The 22,233-nt window shown below is 30.8% G+C and overlaps 9 protein-coding genes across 26 annotated transcripts; 5 read left to right on the plus strand and 4 right to left on the minus strand.

Moving 5' to 3' along the window:
* Positions 1-8: 8 nt before the first annotated feature.
* LOC124492510 (uncharacterized) lies at positions 9-525 on the plus strand. The gene is made up of 2 exons (XM_047055428.2): positions 9-143; positions 209-525. Exons 1-2 carry the CDS (start codon positions 68-70, stop codon positions 523-525), a joined length of 393 nt encoding a protein of 130 aa, XP_046911384.2. The 5' UTR covers positions 9-67.
* A 115-nt stretch (positions 526-640) lies between these two features.
* LOC124492479 (histidine protein methyltransferase 1 homolog) lies at positions 641-1,821 on the plus strand. Its single transcript, XM_047055389.2, has 2 exons — positions 641-1,033; positions 1,092-1,821. Exons 1-2 carry the CDS (start codon positions 641-643, stop codon positions 1,617-1,619), a joined length of 921 nt encoding a protein of 306 aa, XP_046911345.2. The 3' UTR covers positions 1,620-1,821.
* Positions 1,676-8,503, minus strand: LOC124492427 (uncharacterized). Of its 17 annotated transcripts, none has more exons than XM_047055315.2 (8): positions 8,367-8,494; positions 5,802-6,149; positions 4,777-5,680; positions 4,396-4,524; positions 3,987-4,168; positions 3,788-3,931; positions 3,363-3,715; positions 1,797-3,294 (listed from the first exon to the last, which is right to left on the minus strand). In XM_047055315.2, the coding sequence occupies exons 2-8, from the start codon at positions 5,857-5,859 to the stop codon at positions 3,274-3,276; spliced, it is 1,791 nt and encodes a 596-aa protein (XP_046911271.1). In that variant the 5' UTR covers positions 5,860-6,149; positions 8,367-8,494; the 3' UTR covers positions 1,797-3,273. The 17 variants fall into 17 exon arrangements, with proteins under 17 accessions (XP_075586668.1, XP_075586594.1, XP_075586629.1 ...); XM_047055310.2 differs by having other exon boundaries at positions 4,071-4,168; positions 5,802-5,912; positions 8,367-8,478; XM_047055309.2 differs by having other exon boundaries at positions 5,802-5,912; positions 8,367-8,478.
* Positions 8,402-12,146, plus strand: LOC124492430 (uncharacterized). The gene is made up of 6 exons (XM_047055326.2): positions 8,402-8,651; positions 9,001-9,344; positions 9,406-9,590; positions 9,807-9,992; positions 10,739-10,838; positions 10,900-12,146. The coding sequence occupies exons 1-6, from the start codon at positions 8,588-8,590 to the stop codon at positions 12,046-12,048; spliced, it is 2,028 nt and encodes a 675-aa protein (XP_046911282.2). The 5' UTR covers positions 8,402-8,587; the 3' UTR covers positions 12,049-12,146.
* Positions 12,071-12,778, minus strand: LOC124492511 (GEL complex subunit OPTI). Its single transcript, XM_047055429.2, has 3 exons — positions 12,641-12,778; positions 12,440-12,584; positions 12,071-12,361 (listed from the first exon to the last, which is right to left on the minus strand). The coding sequence occupies exons 1-3, from the start codon at positions 12,728-12,730 to the stop codon at positions 12,246-12,248; spliced, it is 351 nt and encodes a 116-aa protein (XP_046911385.1). The 5' UTR covers positions 12,731-12,778; the 3' UTR covers positions 12,071-12,245.
* Positions 12,779-12,927: 149 nt separating this feature from the next.
* Positions 12,928-18,288, plus strand: Cap-D2 (CAP-D2 condensin subunit). Its single transcript, XM_075729215.1, has 5 exons — positions 12,928-13,104; positions 13,203-16,799; positions 16,862-17,498; positions 17,564-17,888; positions 17,963-18,288. Exons 2-5 carry the CDS (start codon positions 13,259-13,261, stop codon positions 18,209-18,211), a joined length of 4,752 nt encoding a protein of 1,583 aa, XP_075585330.1. The 5' UTR covers positions 12,928-13,104; positions 13,203-13,258; the 3' UTR covers positions 18,212-18,288.
* Positions 18,289-18,331: 43 nt separating this feature from the next.
* On the plus strand, positions 18,332-19,352 carry mRpL27 (mitochondrial ribosomal protein L27). The gene is made up of 3 exons (XM_047055432.2): positions 18,332-18,425; positions 18,484-18,847; positions 19,003-19,352. The coding sequence occupies exons 1-3, from the start codon at positions 18,368-18,370 to the stop codon at positions 19,265-19,267; spliced, it is 687 nt and encodes a 228-aa protein (XP_046911388.2). The 5' UTR covers positions 18,332-18,367; the 3' UTR covers positions 19,268-19,352.
* On the minus strand, positions 19,265-19,898 carry LOC142597612 (bolA-like protein 2). The gene is made up of 2 exons (XM_075732195.1): positions 19,643-19,898; positions 19,265-19,566 (listed from the first exon to the last, which is right to left on the minus strand). Exons 1-2 carry the CDS (start codon positions 19,760-19,762, stop codon positions 19,372-19,374), a joined length of 315 nt encoding a protein of 104 aa, XP_075588310.1. The 5' UTR covers positions 19,763-19,898; the 3' UTR covers positions 19,265-19,371.
* On the minus strand, positions 19,744-21,440 carry LOC124492494 (uncharacterized). Of its 2 annotated transcripts, XM_047055408.2 has the most exons (4): positions 20,988-21,434; positions 20,551-20,898; positions 20,369-20,486; positions 19,744-20,306 (listed from the first exon to the last, which is right to left on the minus strand). In XM_047055408.2, exons 2-4 carry the CDS (start codon positions 20,733-20,735, stop codon positions 19,998-20,000), a joined length of 612 nt encoding a protein of 203 aa, XP_046911364.2. In that variant the 5' UTR covers positions 20,736-20,898; positions 20,988-21,434; the 3' UTR covers positions 19,744-19,997. The 2 variants fall into 2 exon arrangements, with proteins under 2 accessions (XP_046911364.2, XP_046911363.2); XM_047055407.2 differs by having other exon boundaries at positions 20,551-21,440.
* Positions 21,441-22,233: the final 793 nt, after the last annotated feature.

Below are 22,233 nucleotides of genomic sequence, written 5' to 3' on the forward strand. Positions count from 1 at the left end.
CAATCACAGAAAACAAAGTGCACATTGTTTGAAATTTTCATTGCATTCGAAAAGCAAAGAAAAAAGAATGTCTTCAATGTTGTTATTCTTCTGGATTCTATTATCATTCTCAAATGTTTTCATCAACACGCAAGATTATTATTGTATGATTAAAATTTTAACATTTGAAAATTCATTGATTGTTAAACATTTTTTGTCATCACGATAGATGAGCAGAATTTAATTATTCCATTACGACAATGTTATTTGGATTATGAATGTCCATTTGCCAATTCCGAATGTGAATGGTACGATCAGGCGAATCGTCAACGTGTTTGTAAATGTATTCGTGGTTTTCGATGGAATGGACAACAATGCATCCGTTATAATAATGGTGGTAATCATCATGATGGCTGTTGGGATGATTGGAGTTTCAACAATTGTACACCTTTGATGACAATTTCGATAATTACATTGCTTATTGTTGGATTGGTTGCTTTATTTGTCATTGTTACCTGTATTATTGTTAGTTGTACGAAAAAATAGAAAAAAATGATGTTTTTTTTCAAAATTATTAATGAACAAAATGATCACATCTTACATGGATGACAGATGATCACGTGCTTTCGACCACGTTTTGTTTTTATATATTTCATTTCATATGTTTGTCATTTTCAATTCTGTTTATTATTGGAAAATGTCGATTCTTGATAAAGAATATGTGGATAAATTATTCAACGAAATTCAATTTATTTTACAAGATAAGGAATCTGATTCTTTTATGAAAGAGAAAAATAGAGGAAATTTTCATTATAAACAATTGAATAAAAATTTTTGTCATCGTCTTGCACAACGATTGAATGAACAATCCATCGAAAGTGATAAACACCGAACGAAATTGAATTCATGGCTAGACAGTGATGTGGATGTCATACCGAATGAATATGAAGGTGGATTTAAAATCTGGGAAGGATTATCTGATCTAATCGATTATTTTGAGCAAGATAATTATGATTTCACCCAATTGAATACGGATGAATTCAGAATTTGTGATGTATAAATACATTAACTTTGTTAATTAATCATTAAAATAAATGTTTATCTTTCTACAGTTAGGTTGTGGTTCTGGTCTGCTTTCTATTTATTTAGCGAAAAAATTGAGCCATTCAAATCCGAAATTAAAATTCCGAATTTATCTACAAGACTATAATGAACAGGTTATAAAATTTTTCACCGTTCCAAATATCATTGTTAATGATGAAAACAATACTGCAGAACAGATAAAAGTTAATTACGAATTTCTTTGGGGCGATTGGCAGCAAATAAACGAATTTTTCATTTCAAACAAAATTAAACTCGATTTAATCGTCACCGCTGAAACAATCTATAAGGAGGAAAATTTTTCAAAATTGTCCAATCTTTTTCATGCAAACATTCATCATCCAAATGGTCGTGTATTGATTGCAAGCAAAAGTCATTATTTTGGAATCGGTGGTGGAACGTATTCATTTTTAGATTATCTTGATTCAATTACCGAGACTACTAATCAATCATTATGTTTGAAGGGTGATGTGGTCCAAGAAATTGATGCCTCGTTACTTCGTCATATTATTGAAATACGATTAACTGATAAAAAATAACCCCGACAAGTCAAGCAAATATTTTTTATATTTTTTAATCAATTCAATTCCAATGATAAATCATTCAATCAATCCGTTTTATATGGCTTATATAATCAATAATGTAATTAAAAGGTGGCTGTTACCTGTCTTGTGATTAGAAAGTGATTATTACTTTATAATAAAAAAAAACAAATAATAAGCGAACATGATTTATCTTAAATTATGATGATATAATTGTTTTATCAATCAAATGGTCAATGTGTGGTCATCGTTTGGACGAACAATAATCAAGAAAAGAAAGAAAAAACAGAGTGAGAGAGAAAAATGAAAAATTATAATCAAAAAAAAAAAAAAAAAAAAAAACAACAAAACAAAGTGAAAAAAAATGAAAATAATTTTTTTATATGTAAATAAATCAATGTTCTTCTGTTTGTTTGTTTGTTATTCATGTATGTCTTTTCTCTCACATGTATTCAATAATAAAAGAACTGCACTTTGAAATGAAAAATAATCAATGGTTAAGTAATGAAATATTATAATAAATGTTTATAGAATGATTATGGGATTCAAAAAAAAAGTTTCAATCATCATCAATTATAATCGAAAAACAAATAAATTTCGATTATTATGTCAAAATGTGTCATGTGTCTGTGTATGACAAATTCGTAAAGCACACATTGTGATGGATAAAGATTAGAAAAAAAAGCTTAAAGAAGTGAAAACAAATTCCAAAAAAAAAAAGAATTACATAAAAATTCTTTGTTTTCTGAAGTTATTTTTTTTCTGTGTTGTTTTTTTTTCTCATTAGGCTTCGATTATCTAAAATCTATATATGATAAAAAGTTTCATAAGAGTATATAGTGAGGTTAATATGATATAATAATGAGGATGATGTCATAGTGATTATAATGTCGATGTTGAGGTTAATCATAGTTATGAAATATTTGATGCGTGTATGTGTGTGTGTGTGTGTGTGTTATTAAAAACAAAAAACAAAGAAAAAAAAGATGAAATGTGAACACGAGATCATTCATACATTCAAATTCAATTGAAATTGAGATGTAATGATGATATAATAAAAATGCAATAATAAAAAAAAATGATTATGAGAACAGTAAAGAATAAAATCATGGATTCAGTCATGATAACTACAAATTCAATCAAACAAAAGATGAAAGAAAATTTAAAAAAAAGAACAGAATTAAATGCATTGTTTGTGCATCTTGAACAAATTTTTGAGGTTTTTCATTTGAGGTGTTGGTTTTGTTTTCCATAATTTTCTTCGATAATGAAGAAAAGTGAAAAAGAGGCATGTTGTTTGTTATTGTTGTGGACAATTAATGTCATATACATACAACATATATAAATAGAACACAAAATATTAAGTTTCTGGATTTCAAGAAGACAATGATGAAAAAGAGGAACAAAAAATTGTCAAAAAAATAAGAAAAATTGGAGGTCATTTTTGTTTTGTTTCGTTTTCCACTGAGTTAATTTTAGAGGTTAAAATATCGAATAATTCTGATATATCGAAAATATAAGTTCCAAATGGCACTAAATCGCAAATTTTGAAGTCGTTTGTGTCACTGATAAAATATTTGAAGAATTTTGCAAGATAGAAGATTAAAGAAAGAAGACCAACACTTCATAATGGACACACATCATTTCCATTTTACATCTGTTCCTGTTTTAACTGTGAAAACAATATAGAATTTAGAACGTTTTTGGTCATCGTATGATTAAATTTTAACAAGAAGATACCATCAAATTGGATGGCTGCTGTTGTTGTTGTTGCTGCTGCGATGAATCCTCGTTGGATTTATTAATGCCATTGTCCTGATTGTTCTGTTGACGATTATTTGATGATGATTGTAGCTGTGTTGCCCATGATGTATGACCTCCAATGGTACTATTATTGGTTGAGGTCTTGATTTGAGTCATTGTTACAGGTAACAATTGAATGGCCGATGCCGGTAATGAGGTCAATGATTGTGTTGTCATTGGCAATTTAAGTGCGGAATTGGCAACAGTCGTTTGATTAGCTACCGTTGCCGGCATTTTAGCATTGCGACCACGGCCAGGACTCGGATTCGTATGAATACGAAGATGTCGAGCTAAAAATTTAAACGAACAATTAAAAAGTCGAATCAATATTTTAAAAATAAAAAAAGTTGTAATCGTCATACTTAGTTTATCTTTGCGATAGAAACTACGTCCACAAATTTCACATGGAAATGGTCTTTCACCAGTGTGGATCATATGATGCCGTTTCAAATGATTTTTTTGCGAAAATGATCGGCCACATACTTCACAAGTGAACGGTTTATCACCTATAAACAATGGAATAAGATCAAAATCAATAATGACAATATTGGAGTATCAAACCTGTGTGAGTTCTCATATGATTTAGCAGCTTGCAGCGATATGAGAAGCCACAGCCACAAATCGCACAAGAACAAGTTTTCTCACCGTGTGCAACCCTCACGTGAACACGAACTCTTTCGGCGTTGGCGAATAATTTTCCACATTCATTGCATGGTACAGATTTGTCCTTTTTCATGTGAATACTATAAGGATGGATATAGGAAAAACAGAATAAACAACCGATTTAAGTATTGTTCAGTCTAAACAGAATTCTAATCTGAATTCAGGGCAGACTTAAAATTTTGTCTTTATTTTGAATTTTCAATTCAAACTAAAAGCCTAAGAAGGACATTTTCTAAATTCTAATGAAATTTTAATAATAATAACCAAAGAGAATAGCATAATGAGGATAGGTCAAAACAAAACGAACCTTTGATCTTCTTTCGAAGATGTAGTTGTTGTTTTGTTAAATGAATTGTTGTTGGTGATTGTATTTGAACTAACTATCAATTGATTCTGATTTTGTAATGATTGCTTTTGGGACGGCACAAAATGAGCACTGAACGGAAGATATATGTAAAACATACACCAACATACATATTTAAATGCATATATCAAATGCACAGCACATATATATAAAGAGATGGAAAAAAGAGCAAGAAAGATGGAATATAAAGAGAAAAGCAAAAAAATATAGATAGAAAAAGGAAGAGAAATATGATAAAAATAGGGAAAGTTCAATGTCAAAGTCGGACAAAAGAAATGGTTGTGAATAAAAAATAAATTGATTAAAAATTCTAATGGATCATACCTCAAATGAGTCTGTAATTCATTTGCAGATCGGAATGCAATTTTACAGGCTGGACATGGCCATGAGGTAATGTATTGAGTATATTGTGGATGAGCAACAGCCACGGCGGCAGCCACTGCAGCTGCACTATTCGATGTAATCACGTTGGCGCCACTCCCACTACTAGTGCTACTACTGCTGTTATTTGCTGAAACCAGATTTCTAGTTTGTCCAGGATTAATTTCTAACGGTAATAATACAGCTTGTTGTTGCTGCCCGGCCGCTGATGAATGTTGTTGCATCTGATTAAGTCTGGCGGCTGTTTGATGTTGACTATGAAAATTTTGATTCTGAATACCTTGGCCAGCGGCCGCGGCTGCCGCAGCAGCCGATTGTAACGGATTCCCTGGAAAAGCAACCGAAGTGCCAAATATATGTTGAGCTGGTTGCACGTTAGCAGCGGCCAGACCATTCAAACCACCAATATTTGCATGATTTGCTGCGTGATTATTGGAAGAACGATTCTTTACTCTTGAGCGATTATTCGTACCAGTTTGTTGTTGTTGCTGTTGTTGTTGTTGCTGCTGCTGTTGTTGTTGTTGTTGAACTAGCTGTTGTTGAATCGCTGCGCTTGATGCCTGATGTGAGGTTTGCAACTGTTGAGCCTGAGAGAATGGAATCGAAGATGTCGATAATAATGTTGGTGTCAGATTAGCAGCCATCTCATCGATTGATGTTTGCCGATTTGATGAAGAGGATTTCGATTTGGGTGAACTACGATGTGTCGTTATATTATTATTTGGATCAGGCGAATTTAGATTTTGCCGAAGCTGCTGAGGCTGCTGCTGTTGGTGATTTTGATGATGGAGGTGTTCCGGTTGTGGATGGATAAAATTACTTATTGTTGGTTGACGTGCATCTAATCCTATTTGATTTGAATTATTTTTAATGAGACAAATATTAAAAAACAAAATTATTATTGCACAAGGGTTAAAAAATGGAAAGAATTTTTTTTCAAGTGAAAATAAAAGAAAAAGAGATATGACCTTCGAGAAACGTATTCAATGGTAGATTACCGAAATTATGATATCGGTAAGGTAACATCGAGACGTTTGAGCGTGACGGTTTGTTTTTTTTCTGTTTCCTTCTGTCGATTGCTAATAATAATAATAATAAAGTGAAAAAAATGAATTGCGTTGATTATGAAGACAAAATAGATGATTATAGTAGAGTAGATTCCTGATTAACGATTTTTTTTTGAAAAAAATTTTGAGGTAGATAAGTGGAAGTTAAAGATGTTTTTGAATAATAATTTTTAAATGAGAAGAAAAAAATGAGTTTTCCTCATCTGTGTGTGAGTGTGTGTATATATGTGAAAGTTAAATTTTCACTGTCTTTTAATTCAGGATAAGGGATTAAATGAAAAAAAAGAAGAGAAAGAGAAAAGAAAGTCATTATTAGTAGAATATATATATATAGAACATCATAAGACAAGTCATAATAATACAATATAATAAAAAGAAAAAAAGAAATTCTGTCTATAAAATAATGGGTTAATCACATTCTAAGCCAATATTATTATTACCATAAAAATAATAAAATAAAAAATTTACTTTGATGTTATTTGTATGGCATCATTTTGTATTGATCTTATATGGTCAATACCGAATTTTTCATCATTTTGTTCACAATAATTGTAGGAGAAGAGGAGGGAGGAAAATAACAGAAAAAGAAGAACAAGAACATAATATGGCGGCAATGAAAGACGATCGTGTATCCATTCACAAGCAGCAGTTAAATATTATTTTCATTTTTTTTCAATCAATACTATAACACCATGGATTCATTCATACGATTCGATTGTGGAAAGAAAATGATGAAAACAATTATAAACAATTAAAACAAATGATGATGAAATAACCAAAGATATAAAAACGTTTAAAAAAATCAAAACAAAGCTTTTTTCCGTTTACATTAGTCACATTAGTTAAGGTGATGAATTGGAAAAAAAAAATTCTGGGTAATGTTTCAATGAGACAAATGAGAATAAAGTGTGTGGTGTCTTCTTGTTGTTGTGGTTGTTGTTATAGCCATCAAATGACAATTCACATCACAATAATAATAATCAATTCAAATGTTGATTTGATTGAAATTTAAAATTATGTTTGATGATGAATGTAATCATATCGAAAAATTAAAAAAAAAAACAAATAAAAACCATTCAGGATCATCTCTCTAAAAATTATCATCATACTTATTCTTTATTTCATACATTTTTCAACTTCTTCACAAATCACATCTACTACCTCTCCCTTTCCTTGTCGCTATCCCTCTCTCTCTCTCTCAAACTTAAACAAAACACTCGACAGAACCAGCAATAATAATGGCAGTAATAATATTAGCACCATCATTTCTTGAAAAAAAAATAGTTTTTACGCATGCGTTTAGAAATTCGGGCTAACTTGAGTCTTGTGAATGCATATGATGAGGAACCAAAATAATGGTGGTGGTCGTTATTTATGCTGAACTTGTCACATTAGCCAAGCAAAAGAGAAAGAAACGGGAGGGGGGAATGAAAACTAAAACTGGATTTATATAAAAAAAAAATCCTGGCATGCGCATGATCATAGATCACGGGAACAAAAACACAGAAAAAAATCATTCCAATGAATGCAGTCTTCAGGCAAGATTTTATCATCAAATACACACTGCGCATGATGAAAAAAAAAACAAATTATGTTTCGAGGAGGGGGTGAGGGAAAAAAGGAAGAGAATAAGTGAGAGTTAGGGTAAAAGTGAAATATATTTTTTATTATTATTTCTTCTCAAAACGATCGCGTGTGAGGGAGGATAAAATGAACGAATTGAATTTATGATGATGATGATGATGATGGCGGGTAGTGGGGATGATCAAGTTGGATATTTTTTTTTTTTTTTTTTTGGTACCATAACTCTTGTGTATACACAGAGAAGATGATGATGTTATGCAAGTATATCTGTTTGCAAATATGCGTGTATGAGATTCGATCAAAATTTAATGTATAGAAGTTTGTGTATGTTTGCGACTAGTCGTTTAAATCATCATCATCATCATCATCATTGCCAACACAAATGATTATATAGAATTTTGTGTGCGCACCAATGTCATTTAAAGTGTTTTGAAAACATACTTTTTTATGATGATGATGATGAATTAAAATCAATGAGATGGAGACCAATAAACAAGCCCGCCAAAAAAGAAATAGCACAATGCATCGAACGAATTTTGAAGATATATCGACATTATTTCACACGCATAGATATCGAAAGTGTAAAGCTATAGAATATGACACAACTTGGAGATTTTTTTTTCTTGGTTTCTGTCTCAAGGATATCCAGCTAGCGTAATCAAATGGTGTGTTTGCCATACGTAATAACACATGAATGATGAAGGGTTTTCTTTACGACTATCATCATGTGAATGTATTTGTGTGTATGAATGGAACAAATAAAAAAAAACAAATTTTACGAGATAGTATTGGAAAAATTCGAGTTATGGTAAAGATCCAGCAAAAGCAGCAAATGGGAATAACAGAAAAATTCAATCAGAGAAAAAAATAAAATGTAAATACCTGTAGCTTTTCCTTCGAAAATACTATGATAGATTCTTATTAAATCCAATAAGCCTTGTGGTTGTTGTTCATCATTAAAATATTCATTGCAAATTATTTCTTTTGTATTCATTATATCCTGTTGTTAATCAACGAATAACAATTTAATTGAGGTCACATATAACATCATAGATGATGATTGAAGATTCAGAAAGCCCAGAATTCAATAACGAAAGCAAAAAATGAGAAAAAGCAATCATTTCTTGTGTTTGACAATAATGATGGCAACAAATAGAATTCTGAAGAGTGTGGATTCAATAAAAATTTGAGTTGATCAATAAAAACAACATTGTTATTAAATTTAAAATTCAAAACTTGATTATAAATGAAATGTCAAACCCTTTGAGATCCAAAAAACACGTTTGATTTGAATCATACACGCATTCGATAGATGGCCCAAGTATCGAATTCTATTGAAATTAAGTAACGTTCTTTATGAACAGATAAAATGTGCGATTCAATTGTGAGCTCGATATATTGCAATCAATGGCAATATTTGCCTGTTATTTTGCTCATCAAAGTTTATAACTCATTATATTATTATTATCATTTTTGTTTGGAAAATTAAAATATTAAATTCTTTTTTCGTGTTTAGAATTAATTAATTCAATGGAAACCAAAAATTCTTCGATCTCATCTGTGATAATAAATGACAACGATAACAAAGAAGAATCAAATAAAGCGATTGCCGACAATGCCGTTATCGATGGGGCCATAAATAAATCATCATCATCATTGACCGATCAGCAACAATCATCCAACAATCGTCTTAAATATGGTCGCGTTGTCATCTTGTTAGAGAATCCAATATTACCGAAAGAAACAATATTGAATACTCCTTCGAAAGCTGATAATCTTGATCCTGATATTGAAAATGATCTTCGCATTACAGGATGTAAACTCATACAAATATCGGGAATTTTATTACGCTTACCGCAGGTTTGATGAAAAGAAAATCATTATGGAAAAGTAATTTATAAGTTTTTCAATTCTTTTTTAGGTCGCAATGGCTACTGGCCAGGTTTTATTTCAACGATTTTATTATTCAAAATCATTCGTACGACAACCAATGGAGATAACAGCCATGGCATGTGTAGTACTTGCATCAAAAGTTGAAGAAGCACCACGACGTATACGAGATGTAATAAATGTTTTTCATAATATGAAACAGATTAGATTGAAGCAGTAAGTGTTTATTGAAAAATCAAGAAAGAAAAGCAAAATTCTGCAGCATATGGCTAGAAAAGTTTTGTCTTAATCAGGATACTAAACTTTCTTGAAAATAATGCTGCTAAATTAAATACTAGCTTTCAATAACTACTTCATCATGCAATCAATTTATGCATTAGAAGATTTAATGTTAAGCTAATAATTTTTTCGATTTTTTATTTATTTATTTAGACAAACAGTGCCAATCATATTGGATGAAAATTATATTTATCTCAAAAATCAAGTCATAAAAGCTGAACGAAGAATTCTAAAAGAATTGGGATTCTGTGTTCATGTAAAACATCCTCATAAATTTATCGTTGCTGTTGCTCAGATATTGAAAAATGAAAGCAATGTTGATTTGATACAAACTGCATGGTAAGTTATTCAATTTTTTATTCTAAATGATGATGATTAGCTTTGTGGTTGAAAATGGTTGGAGAAAAAAAAACAATGAAGGGTGTCAGTCAATTTAAAAAAAACAAATGAATATGGATTTTGTTGTTTGGGTTAGTATATGTAATAATCATGAGTAAAAAAAAAATTAATCAATCAAGAATAAGAATTAAAAATTTTCGCAAAAATTATAATTTATTATGACAAAATTGATTAATGCATCTTATTTTTATTATATTGTCATTATTGTCAAAATTAAATTAAAAACAAACAAGATATGAGATGATTTTCGTCTCTGTTACGATCGATCGAACAAATAAAATTAAACCGAAAAAAAATGATTTTCGTCGACTACGTTGATTCCCTTATTCGGTCGTAAGTAGTATTATTATTTTTTTTTAAATATTCATTGATGATTAATTTTTAAACAAAAAAATTAACTTTTATCCAATACATATTCTATGCAAAATTTGGCTGGCACATGTTTTCATTTCGATCATCGTGTGTTGTAAAGTTATCTCTTTTTTTGTTTGTTTGTTTTATTATTTGTTTAAATTTGAAATGTATGATTTATATTTGATAGAGTGATGAATGGTTCGTCTGATTTACATTTGTTGCTGAGTTGCTGACATCCTTCACATCCGTGTCATCATTTTCAATCATTGGATCATTTGTGGCATCAATAGTTGAAATGCTCTTAATTTTTTATTTTTATTTTTTTTTCACAGGAGCTATATGAATGATAGTTTACAAACAAATGTTTTTGTTCGTTATCCTCCAGAATCAATAGCTTGTGCATGTATTCATTTGAGTTCAAGAATTTTAAAAGTAAGTCTTTGGTTTATTTTTTTTTTTTGAATTTTATTTCTAACAAATTGTTTTGTTTTAGGTATCATTACCCAGTCAACCATTGTGGTATGAAATGTTCAATGTCGATTCCGAAAGTATCGACGATATTTGCAAATCCATTCTGATGTTATATACTCGAAAACCATTGGACCAAGAAGATTTGGAGACAAAAGTAGAACAAGCTCGGCTAAAACTAGAAGCAGAAAAAGTTAAAGCACGAGCTCTAGCTCAACGTAATAATCTATTGTCCACAGAAGCTATCAATTCACCTGTATTGATAGATTCACGTTCGAATTCTCCATCGGTTGTGGCCACTGATATCATTGCTAGTAAAATCAAAAATAATGCGTCAATTGATGTGAATGATAAAAATCCTGATGTCAGATCTCAGATTTCGAATAAGCCTATGATAATTGACGGTGACGAAAAAATATTGAAAAGCATCCGTAATGATGATAATATAATGGAAATTTCCACACAAGATTCAATTAGTGGTGGCAATCATGTTAATCAACAGCAAGATAATGTTGGAAGTGAACACAGTTCCATTAGCTCATCATCATCATTTAAATTGCAAAAATCTCCCATCAAATCAAGCAAAGAAGAAACATCGAAATCATCGAAAAGATTAGATTATGATTATAATCATTCATCGTCATTCGATAATGATCATTACAAATCTACAGCTTATCGTTCCAAAAAGAATGGCCATTCCATATGTAGTTCAGAACAAGATGATTATTATTCCAACAGTCGTGATGATCATGTAAAACTAAGAAATGAGCAGAAAGAATACCGTAACGATAGATCACCACTTGTACCTCGTTCATTTATTTCCTCCAAAATCGTCAGTAGTAATAGTAATAGACGCGATCATAGAAATCGTTATTATCAAGAAGATTCTCGTTCACGATCTAGATCTCCCATTTCAACTTCATCCTCATATTGTGATAATCAATATTCATCATCTCGTAATTACTATTATGATCGTCGAAATGATGCAAGTCGATCATCAACAACAGGAAAAAATCGTTCAAATGATGGCGATCGACGATATAAAGATGATCCGAGAAGTACATCATCGAATCATCACCATCATCAAAGACACCATAATTATCATGAAAGTCCCGATCAATCATCATATTCATCACGTTATTACCATAAATCATCATATAGCGGAAAATATTGAGTTTTTTTAACAATTGTAAATATATAAATTAAAAATTGACAAGTTTATTTTTGTCTTTTCTTTCAAGTATGAATAAAAATGTAAATTTTATAAAAAAACTCAATTAATAATAATAATAAATTTATAATTAATATGGGTAAGATAAGAAGGAATGCTCCTTTGAATTCATTTTGTAAGATATAATTTTCTTATAGCTTCTAGAAATAAAGATAAGTATAGACAAGAATCCATGTGACCAAAAATGCGGCCAATGATGTCATGAAGCCTTCTTTAACAGCAGTCAAAGCATCTTCAGAATCATCATTGACATTGACTATGTGGTAGGAGAAAGAAGATATTCCATTTCATCATTATATAATGATAATAAATTATTATAATATATTCAACGTACTTGAATATAAATAAACCACAGCCGAACTGGTAGCCATATAACTAAGTAATCCGAATGCACCGGTCAATCCAAGAATACCCCAAACGATACCAATTATTATTGAAACTAATTGTCGGCCCCAATAGATTACGTCCAAGAATTCATCCTATAGATATTCGATTGTAAAAAAATTTACGTGTCAATTAAAATAAAAATTCATACTTTATCTTCCCAATGTGATGATATCGTAAACATTCGTTTCCATGTTGATTGTTTAGAATTTTGAATTGAAGAATTTAAATTTTTACCCATTATGATAGATTATTATTAATTACATTATTTTATATAATACACATAAATATAAATATATTTAGAGATGGTTTTAAAATATTTTTAATCATCTACTATCGATCGATCGACTAAGTTGGACACGCGATTTATATCATCATCATATTTATATCATTGGTGCATGAATCGGCTAAATCAGCCCCCATCATCTCTATTCAGTTAAAATAGCTATGTAAATAGCAACAGTAAAAAAAATCCGTTGAAAATTGAATTAGAAAAAATTCGATGCGAGCCAAAATACCATGCCCATTTTTATAACACATCTATTCACAAGAATATATCTTATTTTATAAATTCAAATTTGATATGAATCCTTTCAAATATGTATTAAATTGATTGTGAGTTAAAAAATTCTACGTTTTCCATTTATCTTTTTTTCATATAACAACGTCTATGAATCATTCAGTAGTTTTCTATTTTTTCATCATCGATTTAGTTTTGCCGCTTTTTTTTTATTTATTACGTTGAATCACACGAATAGTGAAATCAAAAATGACAATCGAACAATATTTCACTTTTCGTATTCCCGATCGTTTAGAGGAGCTTGAAGATCGGGAAAATTTTCCCAATTTTTATTCAGTCAATTTAACCGTACGAAATCCTGCCGAATTGTCTTCCAGAATTGTCGAAGCTGAACGCCGTTTCAAGAGTCAAGGGCCTGATTTCATTCTTGAAACTTTTGATTATTTTTATTTTGTTATAAAATTCTTCAAAGATGTTGACATTGAAGTCCGCAATCAGGCTTGGATATTACTTAATCGTTCAATGTTTTCTTTGCATAGCCAATTGAATCAATTTGTTAACGAAAATTTTCACATTGATCAACGACGAACACAACAGAACAAACTTCAGATGATCGTATTTGCTTTTGTTATGCTCAGTGAATTATTCGAAGATGATAGCAATGTCGAACTCGAAGATAATCGTAATAGGAAAAAGAAAAACAAATCCACCAAATGTTCGAAAATATATCAAGATTCCAAACATCAAGCCATATCAACAATGTTACAATTATTTTCCTTGCGATTGGATCGAGTGTTTGAAACGTCTCATTTTCTTAGCAATTTTGTCAATATTACCACACGTTGGATTTACAAAATTATCGAAAACAGTATGGCATTTCGCCTTCGCTCATCCGTATATTTTAATAATATATGCGAAATGATCACGATTGCATTGGATCGATATCAACATGGTATCAATTATTGTATGAAAATTATCGAAATGCTCCAGAGCAAAGAAAGCTCTTCGGGTATTCTTTCTGATCTAGTCGCATATAATATAAAACGTCTGCCACATTTATTCATCGTCCATGATATAGTAGAACAGATAAAATCTATGGATATCAATATTTTATCAAAAGATAATTCTGCTCCACGAGCATTGTCAACATTTCTTATTGAATTAGGCAAAAAATGTACCGACATAATGTTCAAACATATTTCCGATCTGTTTGACTTTCTTGAACAGGATTCATATTGGCTTCGAAACGCTACGCTTGAAATTATTGCAACTATTATCATCAATAAATTCGCTTTACCTACTGTATTCAAAGATGTTCATATTAAAAACAAACTATTGGACAAACTTGAAGAACATATCCATGACATCACTAGCTACACTCGAAGTCGTGTTTTACAGTTATGGTGTCAATTAGCCGAACATGGTGCCATTCCTATTGAACGTTTATTATCTGTTATCGATTTAATCATTGGCCGTTTAGATGATAAATCTTGTTTCGTCCGCAAGAACGCTATTCATTTTCTTACAATAATGCTAAAAGAAAATACATTCAACATGATGAATAAAAAAGATATGATTAAGCTAATGGAAAAAACTCAATCATTAAGTAATCAATTTAAAGAACAATTAATTGAATTGATCGAACAACACCAACAAGAAACACAAATTCCAATTAGTGATACTTCGGGCGACAGTAGTACATACAATGAAGATGATAATACCATCGAAACAAATATCACAGAAAATCATGAACATGTCCCGCAAACTCAAAAAGATAATCGAAAACGAAAAAGTGAAGAGTATGCTAAATTATTTTCAAAAAAACCGAAAAATGATACCAGATTGATTGAAACATTGGCTGCCGATTGGGTGAAATTGGAAAAACCATTTCATGATTTCTGGAAACTACATGGTTTGGAAATGAAAGAAAAGCTAAAGAACATATCATTTCCTAATGATCTACCTCAAGATAACTTGGAAAAAGGTTTCGAATATTTTCGAAGTCTGTTTACAAACTCTCAATTTGAAGAGGCACTTATTGCACTTTTTTCATTGAAATCATTATATCCAAACGAGCCATTATTTCAATTAAAAGCATCAGATTGTCATGATCAAGATGATAGCGATGATGATGACAATGTCGTTGGCTTTTCTAACGATAATGATGAAGATGGTTGCGATGAAAGAAAAAATAATGCCACTTTTAGTGAAGCTGATGGTCTATTTTTGAGTGCCATGACGAATTTTAAATCCAATTTGAAAACAAAACTTTCCTATGAGCTCACCTTAGCAAAACAGGTGTTTTTGGCTCCTTTGATTGATTTTGGAAATCTAAATATTGACCAAGAAACTGGAAGCCAAAAACAAATGATTGAAAAAATTTTGAGCGATGAAACTGGTGATGTAATTGCTAAAAACATTACGGTTTCACCGGAAACTATTGAACGTGAATGTAAAAAAATCAAACAATATGAAACGCTAGTTGAAAGGCTAAAGTTGGCCATCAATATAACGAATGCTATTTCCGAATCGATACCAACCATTTGTGTTCTACTCAATTCTCGTAATGTCACAGACATTCAAGAAGCGATCAGTTTTTTCACCTACGCTTATCGTATGGAAATCGATAATGCTATGTTTGGAATACAGAAGATGCTGAAGCTGATTTTCAATCGTGAAAAATCGATACGAGATGCATTGATGGAAGCGTTCACCGAAATCTACTTGAATCATTCTCCTAACGAGGAAAAAACGCGAAAAGAAGATCTACCGGATATAAAGAGTATTCATTATATGGAAGTGAAACATTTATCAAATATGATTCTGAAATTGAATCAAGGAGAGCTAATTTGTGCCGAGGCTGTAATCAAAGAGCTTTACGTGGCCCAAAAATTCAATCAAATACATTTACAAATCCTTTGGGAACGTTATGCTAAAAAGTATTCAAAAATTACTGATGAAGATAGCAGAGCAGCATTGATCATCATCGGAATGTTGGCCTCGGCTCAACCATCATTGATACGTAATGAATCAAATCTAAATAATATCATTTCCATTAGCCTGGAACCTCCACATTGTTATGATCATCGTTTTGTTGCCGATACTTGTGAAGTATTAATGAAAACTTTTAAAATGCCACAAACCGAATTGATGGAACGATTTTTCAAATTACCACCTGATCATCTACTTTTTATTCGTCTTCGTTCAATCATGGCTGAAAGTATTACCAATATTGATAGCAAATATTGGCTACGTATGTCTTCTACCGTCATCAAAGTAACTTATTTTTTGGCCGACAAACCAGATTCCATCATTTCACAAATTATTCAAGATTGCTATAGAAATATTTTTAACAAAGCTAAATTACCCGAATTCCAGCAACATCAAAACAGTCAAGAATCAACGGATGAGGCAAGCAATTCATCGGCAGCTCATATTACATCACAAAATCACATAATCGTTCATATCGATGATGTAATGATCTCGCGTTTCATATCAATGCTGGGCGATGTTGCTATTAATATATTGATACATCTTGATTTGCATCTCATGAAAGAATTGAAGATTCGTCAATACATCAAAGAAAAGGAGAAAACTTCGAAAGCTTCCAATCATTTGTCACGTCGGGTCAATGATAACAGCTCTGTTTTAAATGGAAGTCGAAATAGTGAGGCTACCAATTTTACTTTTGATGATGAAGATGACGAAATGGATGATATGATTGGACCCAACAATGACGATCCATATCAGGAAAATATCTTCAAAATTTGTAATGAATCCGTATTATTTGGTAAGTATAACCTTTTAAAAAAGATTTTCGAATTAATGATTCATTTCATCAATATTGAACAGATAACGGTATATTAAAAAAATTTATTCCACTTATTGAAAGAATTTCAACCGATTATGAAGGTAATTGTTTTTCATATTGTCTTCGCCAATCCGCCAGCCTATCCATGGCCAAATTCATGGCACTTTCATTGAATTATACGCGTAAAAATCGAGCCACATTGGCCGATATACTCGAAAAATCCAAAGACGGTGATATACGTTCAAATGCAATCATATCATTCGGAGATCTATTGGTCCGTTTTCCGAATGAAATGGAACATTTTACTGGAAAAATATTTGGCTGCCTTACTGATGATAATTTTCAGGTGAAAAATAATGCATTGATTGTATTGACACGTTTGATTTTAGCCGATATGATCAAACCGAAAGGTCATATAAGCAAGATTGCTCAATTGGTAACCGATGATGACGCCTCGATTTCATCTTCAGCTCGTTTATTTTTCGTTGAATTGGGCAAAAAGAATAATGTATACATTTACAACTATTTGCCCGATATAATCAGTAATCTTTCAGGCGTAAATGGTATGGAAGAAGAAAAATTTCAGGATATGATCAAATTTTTGTTTGAATTGTTGGAGAAAACTCGTAACACTGAATCATTGGTCGCCAAGCTTTGTCATCGATTCAGTAATACAACGTATGTATTTTTCTTATTGAAAGTTTGATTAATAAACTTTTACAATTTTTTTTTATGAATTTCAGTGATGAACGTATCTGGCGAGATTTGTCATATTGCCTTAGTCAACTTCAATACAATGATCGAGCGATGATAAATTTGATGAATAATTTCTCATTCTTTGCCAATACCTTGTACTGTGACATAATATTTGCTAATTTTATGGCCATTTTGAATAATGCTCGAAAAAATGGTACGATCAAATCGGAATCAAAGGTCATGTTGGATGAGATGGAATCGAGAATGAAAGAAATTCGAACAAAGTCCAAATCTAACGATGAACAAAATGGCAACGTCAACGATGAAAATGGTGAACAGCAAATTTGTGGTCAAGATGAAAACGCAGCAAATGTAAGAATATAAAGAAATTAATAATTTATTTTATTTGATTTGAAATAAATTATTTTCCTTTTCTATATATATAGAACAAACAAACAGTGCCAGAATCAGATGTCCATAAAGGAAAACGCACTCGAACAGTAATTAAAAAACAGCCCAGTCGTTTAAACAATAATACGACAACGAATAAGAAAAAGGCGAAATCTTCAATTCCTATTAAAATTGAAGCAAAACGAACTGATTTGCGACAATCCAAACGAGTGCGTCGAAGAATTATTTGCGAAGATGACAGTAATGACGACGATGAAAATGGTGATCAATATGTGTTCAATTGATAGTAAATTTTTTTGTAATTAATAATAATAATAATTGCTATATGCGTAAATAAAAATTTTAAATTTATCATTATCAATTATTTCTGGAAAGTTTATTCATTTTGATTTAAAACATTTTGAAAAAGTTTACCACATGATTTTTTGATTCATTTAAGAATGGCTTCATTTTTGAAAATAAAAAACGATTTATTTTCAAAATGTCTTCGAGATATCAGTAAGAAATTTCAAAATTTTTCTACACTATATAATAATTTTAATTTCATATAATTTAGATTATTTTCAATCACGTAGCGCTAAAAGTCCAGCAATGACACAACGAGGTTACAAAAAGAAACAACGAATATTTAGTTTGAACAAGATACCAGGTGATCGGGTCGATGAACGAATGATGATTGGCACTCAAAAGCATCTGAAATATTTTCCCGGATACAATTGTGGCATTAATCCTCGAGATAAATCTTTGTATGCAATAACTGCCGGTACAGTGTACTATTCTATCGAACGGGTTCAACTTAATTCGAATAATCCATTAGTACAACAATATTTCGTCAATACAATTCAACCATATTATAACAAATATATTCACGTCATTCCTGACAAATTAGAAAATGAATTTCGTCTTGTAGATATTGTTTAGTGGAATTGATTCATTTTCAAAATAATCAAATTAAAATAAAAATTGCTTAAAAGCTAAGCAACTGGGTATTGTGAATTTCAATTAATTTTTAGTGTTATTTGATAAAGTTTAGTGAATTTTTTTCTGTTTTTTTTTGAAATTAACTTTTAAAAAGTATTATTATGGACAAACGCAAATATACGATTATGGCAGCCGTGACTGCAGCCGTGTTTGGTGCAATCGGCTATTATTATTACCAGAAAAGAGATTCTATTGATGAGGCGATAAAAAAAACGGCCGACACGATCAAACAGCAAGCCGATGTGGTGAAACAACAGACCGACAATGCACAGAAGAACATTCAAGAGGCAATGAAAGAATTGGAAAAAAATATTCCGGACAAAAGTCAAAAGGCCACAAAACTTTCATCAAAGAAATGAATGTTTTAATTATAATTAGTTTTAATTTTTTTCGGTCCGGAATTAAATTTTATTTTTTGTTTGTTTAAAATGTTTTTCCGTATATTTTGATTTCACTATTCTTTTCATTTTGATGATTCGGCTGCAAATTTTTCCGGTGTCATTGTTTTCATACGGAATGAATGTATGGAATTCATTTCATCTGCAATTGTTTCGTTGACAAGTCGATGTTGATCTAGCAATGAAAGGCCATCAAATTTTGCCGATACAATTTTGGCTACAAACTTTGCACCGCAACCATCAGAAACGTCTTCGATTTCCTACATTTTTTTTAAAAAAAGGAAAAAATTCAATGTTCACATATTTTTTGGAAATTTATGAAACAAAAACACCTACCACATGGGTGGCGGCTAGTTTATCAATTAATTTTGCTTTTAATTGTTCAATGGTGATTGCCATAATTTGTGCGAAAAAGAATTGTGAAAATGTGATGATGAAAATGAAATTTGCAATCATGTGCAGATTTTATTGTGTTAAGAAATGAATTTATTTAACAATAAATTCGATACAATCGATTTTTTATACATTTGAATCGTTTCGGCGGTATAGCAATTTGAAAGGAATTTTCTCAACATTTATCATTACGAAAAAAAATAAGAGAGGAAAAAAATTCATTGATGTGAATGGAGGTAAAATTGTTGCCAAAACAAATGACAACGATTGAATAATTAATAATAAGAGATCTTTAGGTTCATAACATGGAATGTTTGGGTATTGATGTTAATCGTGAAAAGAATTGCATAAATTCAGGATAAGAGACCATTCGTAGATGAAAAATAAGTGGATTCGTTTCACTTATTTCTTCTTCACTTGATGTTGATTTTATATCTGGCTCAATATTCGATTGTTTATGTCCGAATAAATATGGGGGAACCTGAAATGGTTCCGCTCTAAATTCGTGATTTAAATGTGAATCCAGTTTAAGATTGGGTTCCGAATGATTCGTATCAGCCGTATTATTGTCGTCGATTATGACTGCTTTCATTGTTCGTGGAACAGACTTTTAAAAATTTCAAAAATTTAAAAATATGGCCATTTATGAGAGATAATTATTATTCTTACTTGTTCACTATTGAATCGTTCAATGATTCTCTGTCTTGTATCTGGAATCAACAGCTGTTGCCATATTTTTGGTAAAGATTTTTTGATAGATTCAAGACTTGGTGGCATATCCGATGCACTAATCATCGAAAACAATCACTATCAATAAAATGATGACAATCAATAAGTCAGAAAATACTTACTCTTTCAATTGCATTGATGATCGTTTAGCGCTGATACCACGACAATATGGATGAAATACAACTCTTCTACAGTTGACACGCTCGGCGGCCGGTTCTGCCATCATATAATTGATCATAAATGTTGCCAACAAAAACAACAGCCAATGTCGAAAGAGAATTTTCGAAGAATGTTGAAGTACATACATAATTTATGATGAGATCAATTTAAAATCAATTGGTCAAATGAATTTAAAAAAAGAATGTTAGATTGATAAAGATGAAATTATCGTCGACGAATGAACGAAACAAAAATTATTTGATTTGGATCATCGGTTTTTATACACTACGATGATCGGGCGAATGAACCGACTGAAGTCAATAGAAAGGGAAAAACGAGAAACATGAAAAAACTTGTAAATGATGGTGAACAATCACAAGTGATGATAATTTAAGATTACTTGATTTTGAAAAAATTCTTCCGTGTAATTTTTCTTTCATAGTATATAAAATAATGATGGCTACGATGATGATGGTGAAAGATTATGATCGAACTGTCCGTTAGATCGTGATTTTGGTTAATCGATTGATCATTCGTACTACACAATGATTTTTTTAAAAAAAGATAATGCCCGTGAATGGACTTGACGTCCAATTATATTCTAACACGAGAATCAATTGAAAAATGGCCTTTTTATACACTATTTATCCGCTATATAACATAACACTATGCGTTTGTCGAAATACGCAAACACCGTATTTTTTTTGTTTTGTCCATTGAGAATGGACAAATATTATGATCATGATTAAGTTATATCCGTAATCGTTGAATAGGTGGAGCATTTTTTAATTTATTCGGAAGTTTACAGAAGAATGGCTAATTCATGGCTTGTTTTCAGTAATCGAATGTGTAATTTGACAATTTGCTTGAAAAGCAAGACAACACAAGGTAATAGACCCTTTCAGAAGGTTAAAGAACTTTCATCATCTTATTAATCTTTTACCCTCCAATGAACATCATGACCAACAACAACAACAACATTATTCTTAATGAAATTGTTATTCTTGTTTATTGCACACACACACACGCACACACACACAGACATACACTTTAATCGATCATGACAACATTCAAATTCATTTCATTTCGATTGACAAATAAATCGAAATGAATTTGAATGGCTTCCATCATCATAAAAGAATGGTGTTTGTGCAAATGTTTTGCTTTTTTTCTCATAATTGGACAATGAAATTTGTCATCAATTAGATTGAAAGATTTCAATGATGTTTGTTTGTTTATATATTGAATTACATTTATTTAGATTTAGATTTAAATTTCAAATTCATTCTGTTGAAATCATTGAGATTGATTGATATTTTTATCGTTAAATTCGTATAAAAAGATGTTCTAAATAAATTTCGATTATCATGTGATAATGGATTATTTATAGATCAAAAAAGGCAAATCGCTTCAAATAAAAAACGGATATCGACGAATTTGGTTACCGCCTACAACAGCACAATGGTGTAAAAGAAAAAAAAATATAGAATATTCGAATTTATAACAAACGAACGTCAAAAGTTGAAAATTGTGATTTTTTTTTATGAAAAGCCATCATGTTCGATGATTCCTATTTATCAAAATGGCATTTTATTGTATCGATTTTTCTTCAAACTTAAATCTAAACGAAAATTGATGCTAGAAAA

The sequence above is a fragment of the Dermatophagoides farinae genome, chromosome 1 (assembly GCF_024713945.1).
Source record: "Dermatophagoides farinae isolate YC_2012a chromosome 1, ASM2471394v1, whole genome shotgun sequence".
Taxonomy (NCBI): Eukaryota; Metazoa; Arthropoda; class Arachnida; order Sarcoptiformes; family Pyroglyphidae; genus Dermatophagoides; species Dermatophagoides farinae.

Excerpts from the sequence above, each read along its gene's own strand:
- LOC124492510 (XM_047055428.2), top strand. The coding sequence starts at position 68 with ATGTCTTCAATGTTGTTATTCTTCTGGATTCTATTATCATTCTCAAAT. Across the intron at positions 144-208 it reads CAACACGCAAGATTATTATT|ATGAGCAGAATTTAATTATT; the intron begins GTATGATTAAAA and ends TCATCACGATAG.
- LOC124492479 (XM_047055389.2), top strand. The coding sequence starts at position 641 with ATGTTTGTCATTTTCAATTCTGTTTATTATTGGAAAATGTCGATTCTT. Across the intron at positions 1,034-1,091 it reads ATGAATTCAGAATTTGTGAT|TTAGGTTGTGGTTCTGGTCT; the intron begins GTATAAATACAT and ends ATCTTTCTACAG.
- LOC124492427 (XM_047055309.2), bottom strand. The coding sequence starts at position 8,478 with ATGAATACAAAAGAAATAATTTGCAATGAATATTTTAATGATGAACAA. Across the intron at positions 5,681-5,801 it reads ATTGAATACGTTTCTCGAAG|GATTAGATGCACGTCAACCA; the intron begins GTCATATCTCTT and ends CAAATCAAATAG. Across the intron at positions 3,295-3,362 it reads AGCAGCCATCCAATTTGATG|TTAAAACAGGAACAGATGTA; the intron begins GTATCTTCTTGT and ends TTGTTTTCACAG.
- LOC124492430 (XM_047055326.2), top strand. The coding sequence starts at position 8,588 with ATGAGAAAAAGCAATCATTTCTTGTGTTTGACAATAATGATGGCAACA. Across the intron at positions 9,345-9,405 it reads TTTTATTACGCTTACCGCAG|GTCGCAATGGCTACTGGCCA; the intron begins GTTTGATGAAAA and ends ATTCTTTTTTAG. Across the intron at positions 9,993-10,738 it reads GATTTGATACAAACTGCATG|GAGCTATATGAATGATAGTT; the intron begins GTAAGTTATTCA and ends TTTTTTTCACAG.
- LOC124492511 (XM_047055429.2), bottom strand. The coding sequence starts at position 12,730 with ATGGGTAAAAATTTAAATTCTTCAATTCAAAATTCTAAACAATCAACA. Across the intron at positions 12,585-12,640 it reads CATCACATTGGGAAGATAAA|GATGAATTCTTGGACGTAAT; the intron begins GTATGAATTTTT and ends GAATATCTATAG. Across the intron at positions 12,362-12,439 it reads TGTGGTTTATTTATATTCAA|TCAATGTCAATGATGATTCT; the intron begins GTACGTTGAATA and ends CCTACCACATAG.
- Cap-D2 (XM_075729215.1), top strand. The coding sequence starts at position 13,259 with ATGACAATCGAACAATATTTCACTTTTCGTATTCCCGATCGTTTAGAG. Across the intron at positions 17,499-17,563 it reads CATCGATTCAGTAATACAAC|TGATGAACGTATCTGGCGAG; the intron begins GTATGTATTTTT and ends TATGAATTTCAG. Across the intron at positions 17,889-17,962 it reads AAGATGAAAACGCAGCAAAT|AACAAACAAACAGTGCCAGA; the intron begins GTAAGAATATAA and ends CTATATATATAG.
- mRpL27 (XM_047055432.2), top strand. The coding sequence starts at position 18,368 with ATGGCTTCATTTTTGAAAATAAAAAACGATTTATTTTCAAAATGTCTT. Across the intron at positions 18,426-18,483 it reads AAAATGTCTTCGAGATATCA|ATTATTTTCAATCACGTAGC; the intron begins GTAAGAAATTTC and ends CATATAATTTAG. Across the intron at positions 18,848-19,002 it reads CGTCTTGTAGATATTGTTTA|TATTATTATGGACAAACGCA; the intron begins GTGGAATTGATT and ends ACTTTTAAAAAG.
- LOC142597612 (XM_075732195.1), bottom strand. The coding sequence starts at position 19,762 with ATGATTGCAAATTTCATTTTCATCATCACATTTTCACAATTCTTTTTC. Across the intron at positions 19,567-19,642 it reads AACTAGCCGCCACCCATGTG|GAAATCGAAGACGTTTCTGA; the intron begins GTAGGTGTTTTT and ends AAAAAAATGTAG.
- LOC124492494 (XM_047055407.2), bottom strand. The coding sequence starts at position 20,735 with ATGTATGTACTTCAACATTCTTCGAAAATTCTCTTTCGACATTGGCTG. Across the intron at positions 20,487-20,550 it reads TCATCAATGCAATTGAAAGA|TGCATCGGATATGCCACCAA; the intron begins GTAAGTATTTTC and ends TTCGATGATTAG. Across the intron at positions 20,307-20,368 it reads AACGATTCAATAGTGAACAA|TCTGTTCCACGAACAATGAA; the intron begins GTAAGAATAATA and ends AATTTTTAAAAG.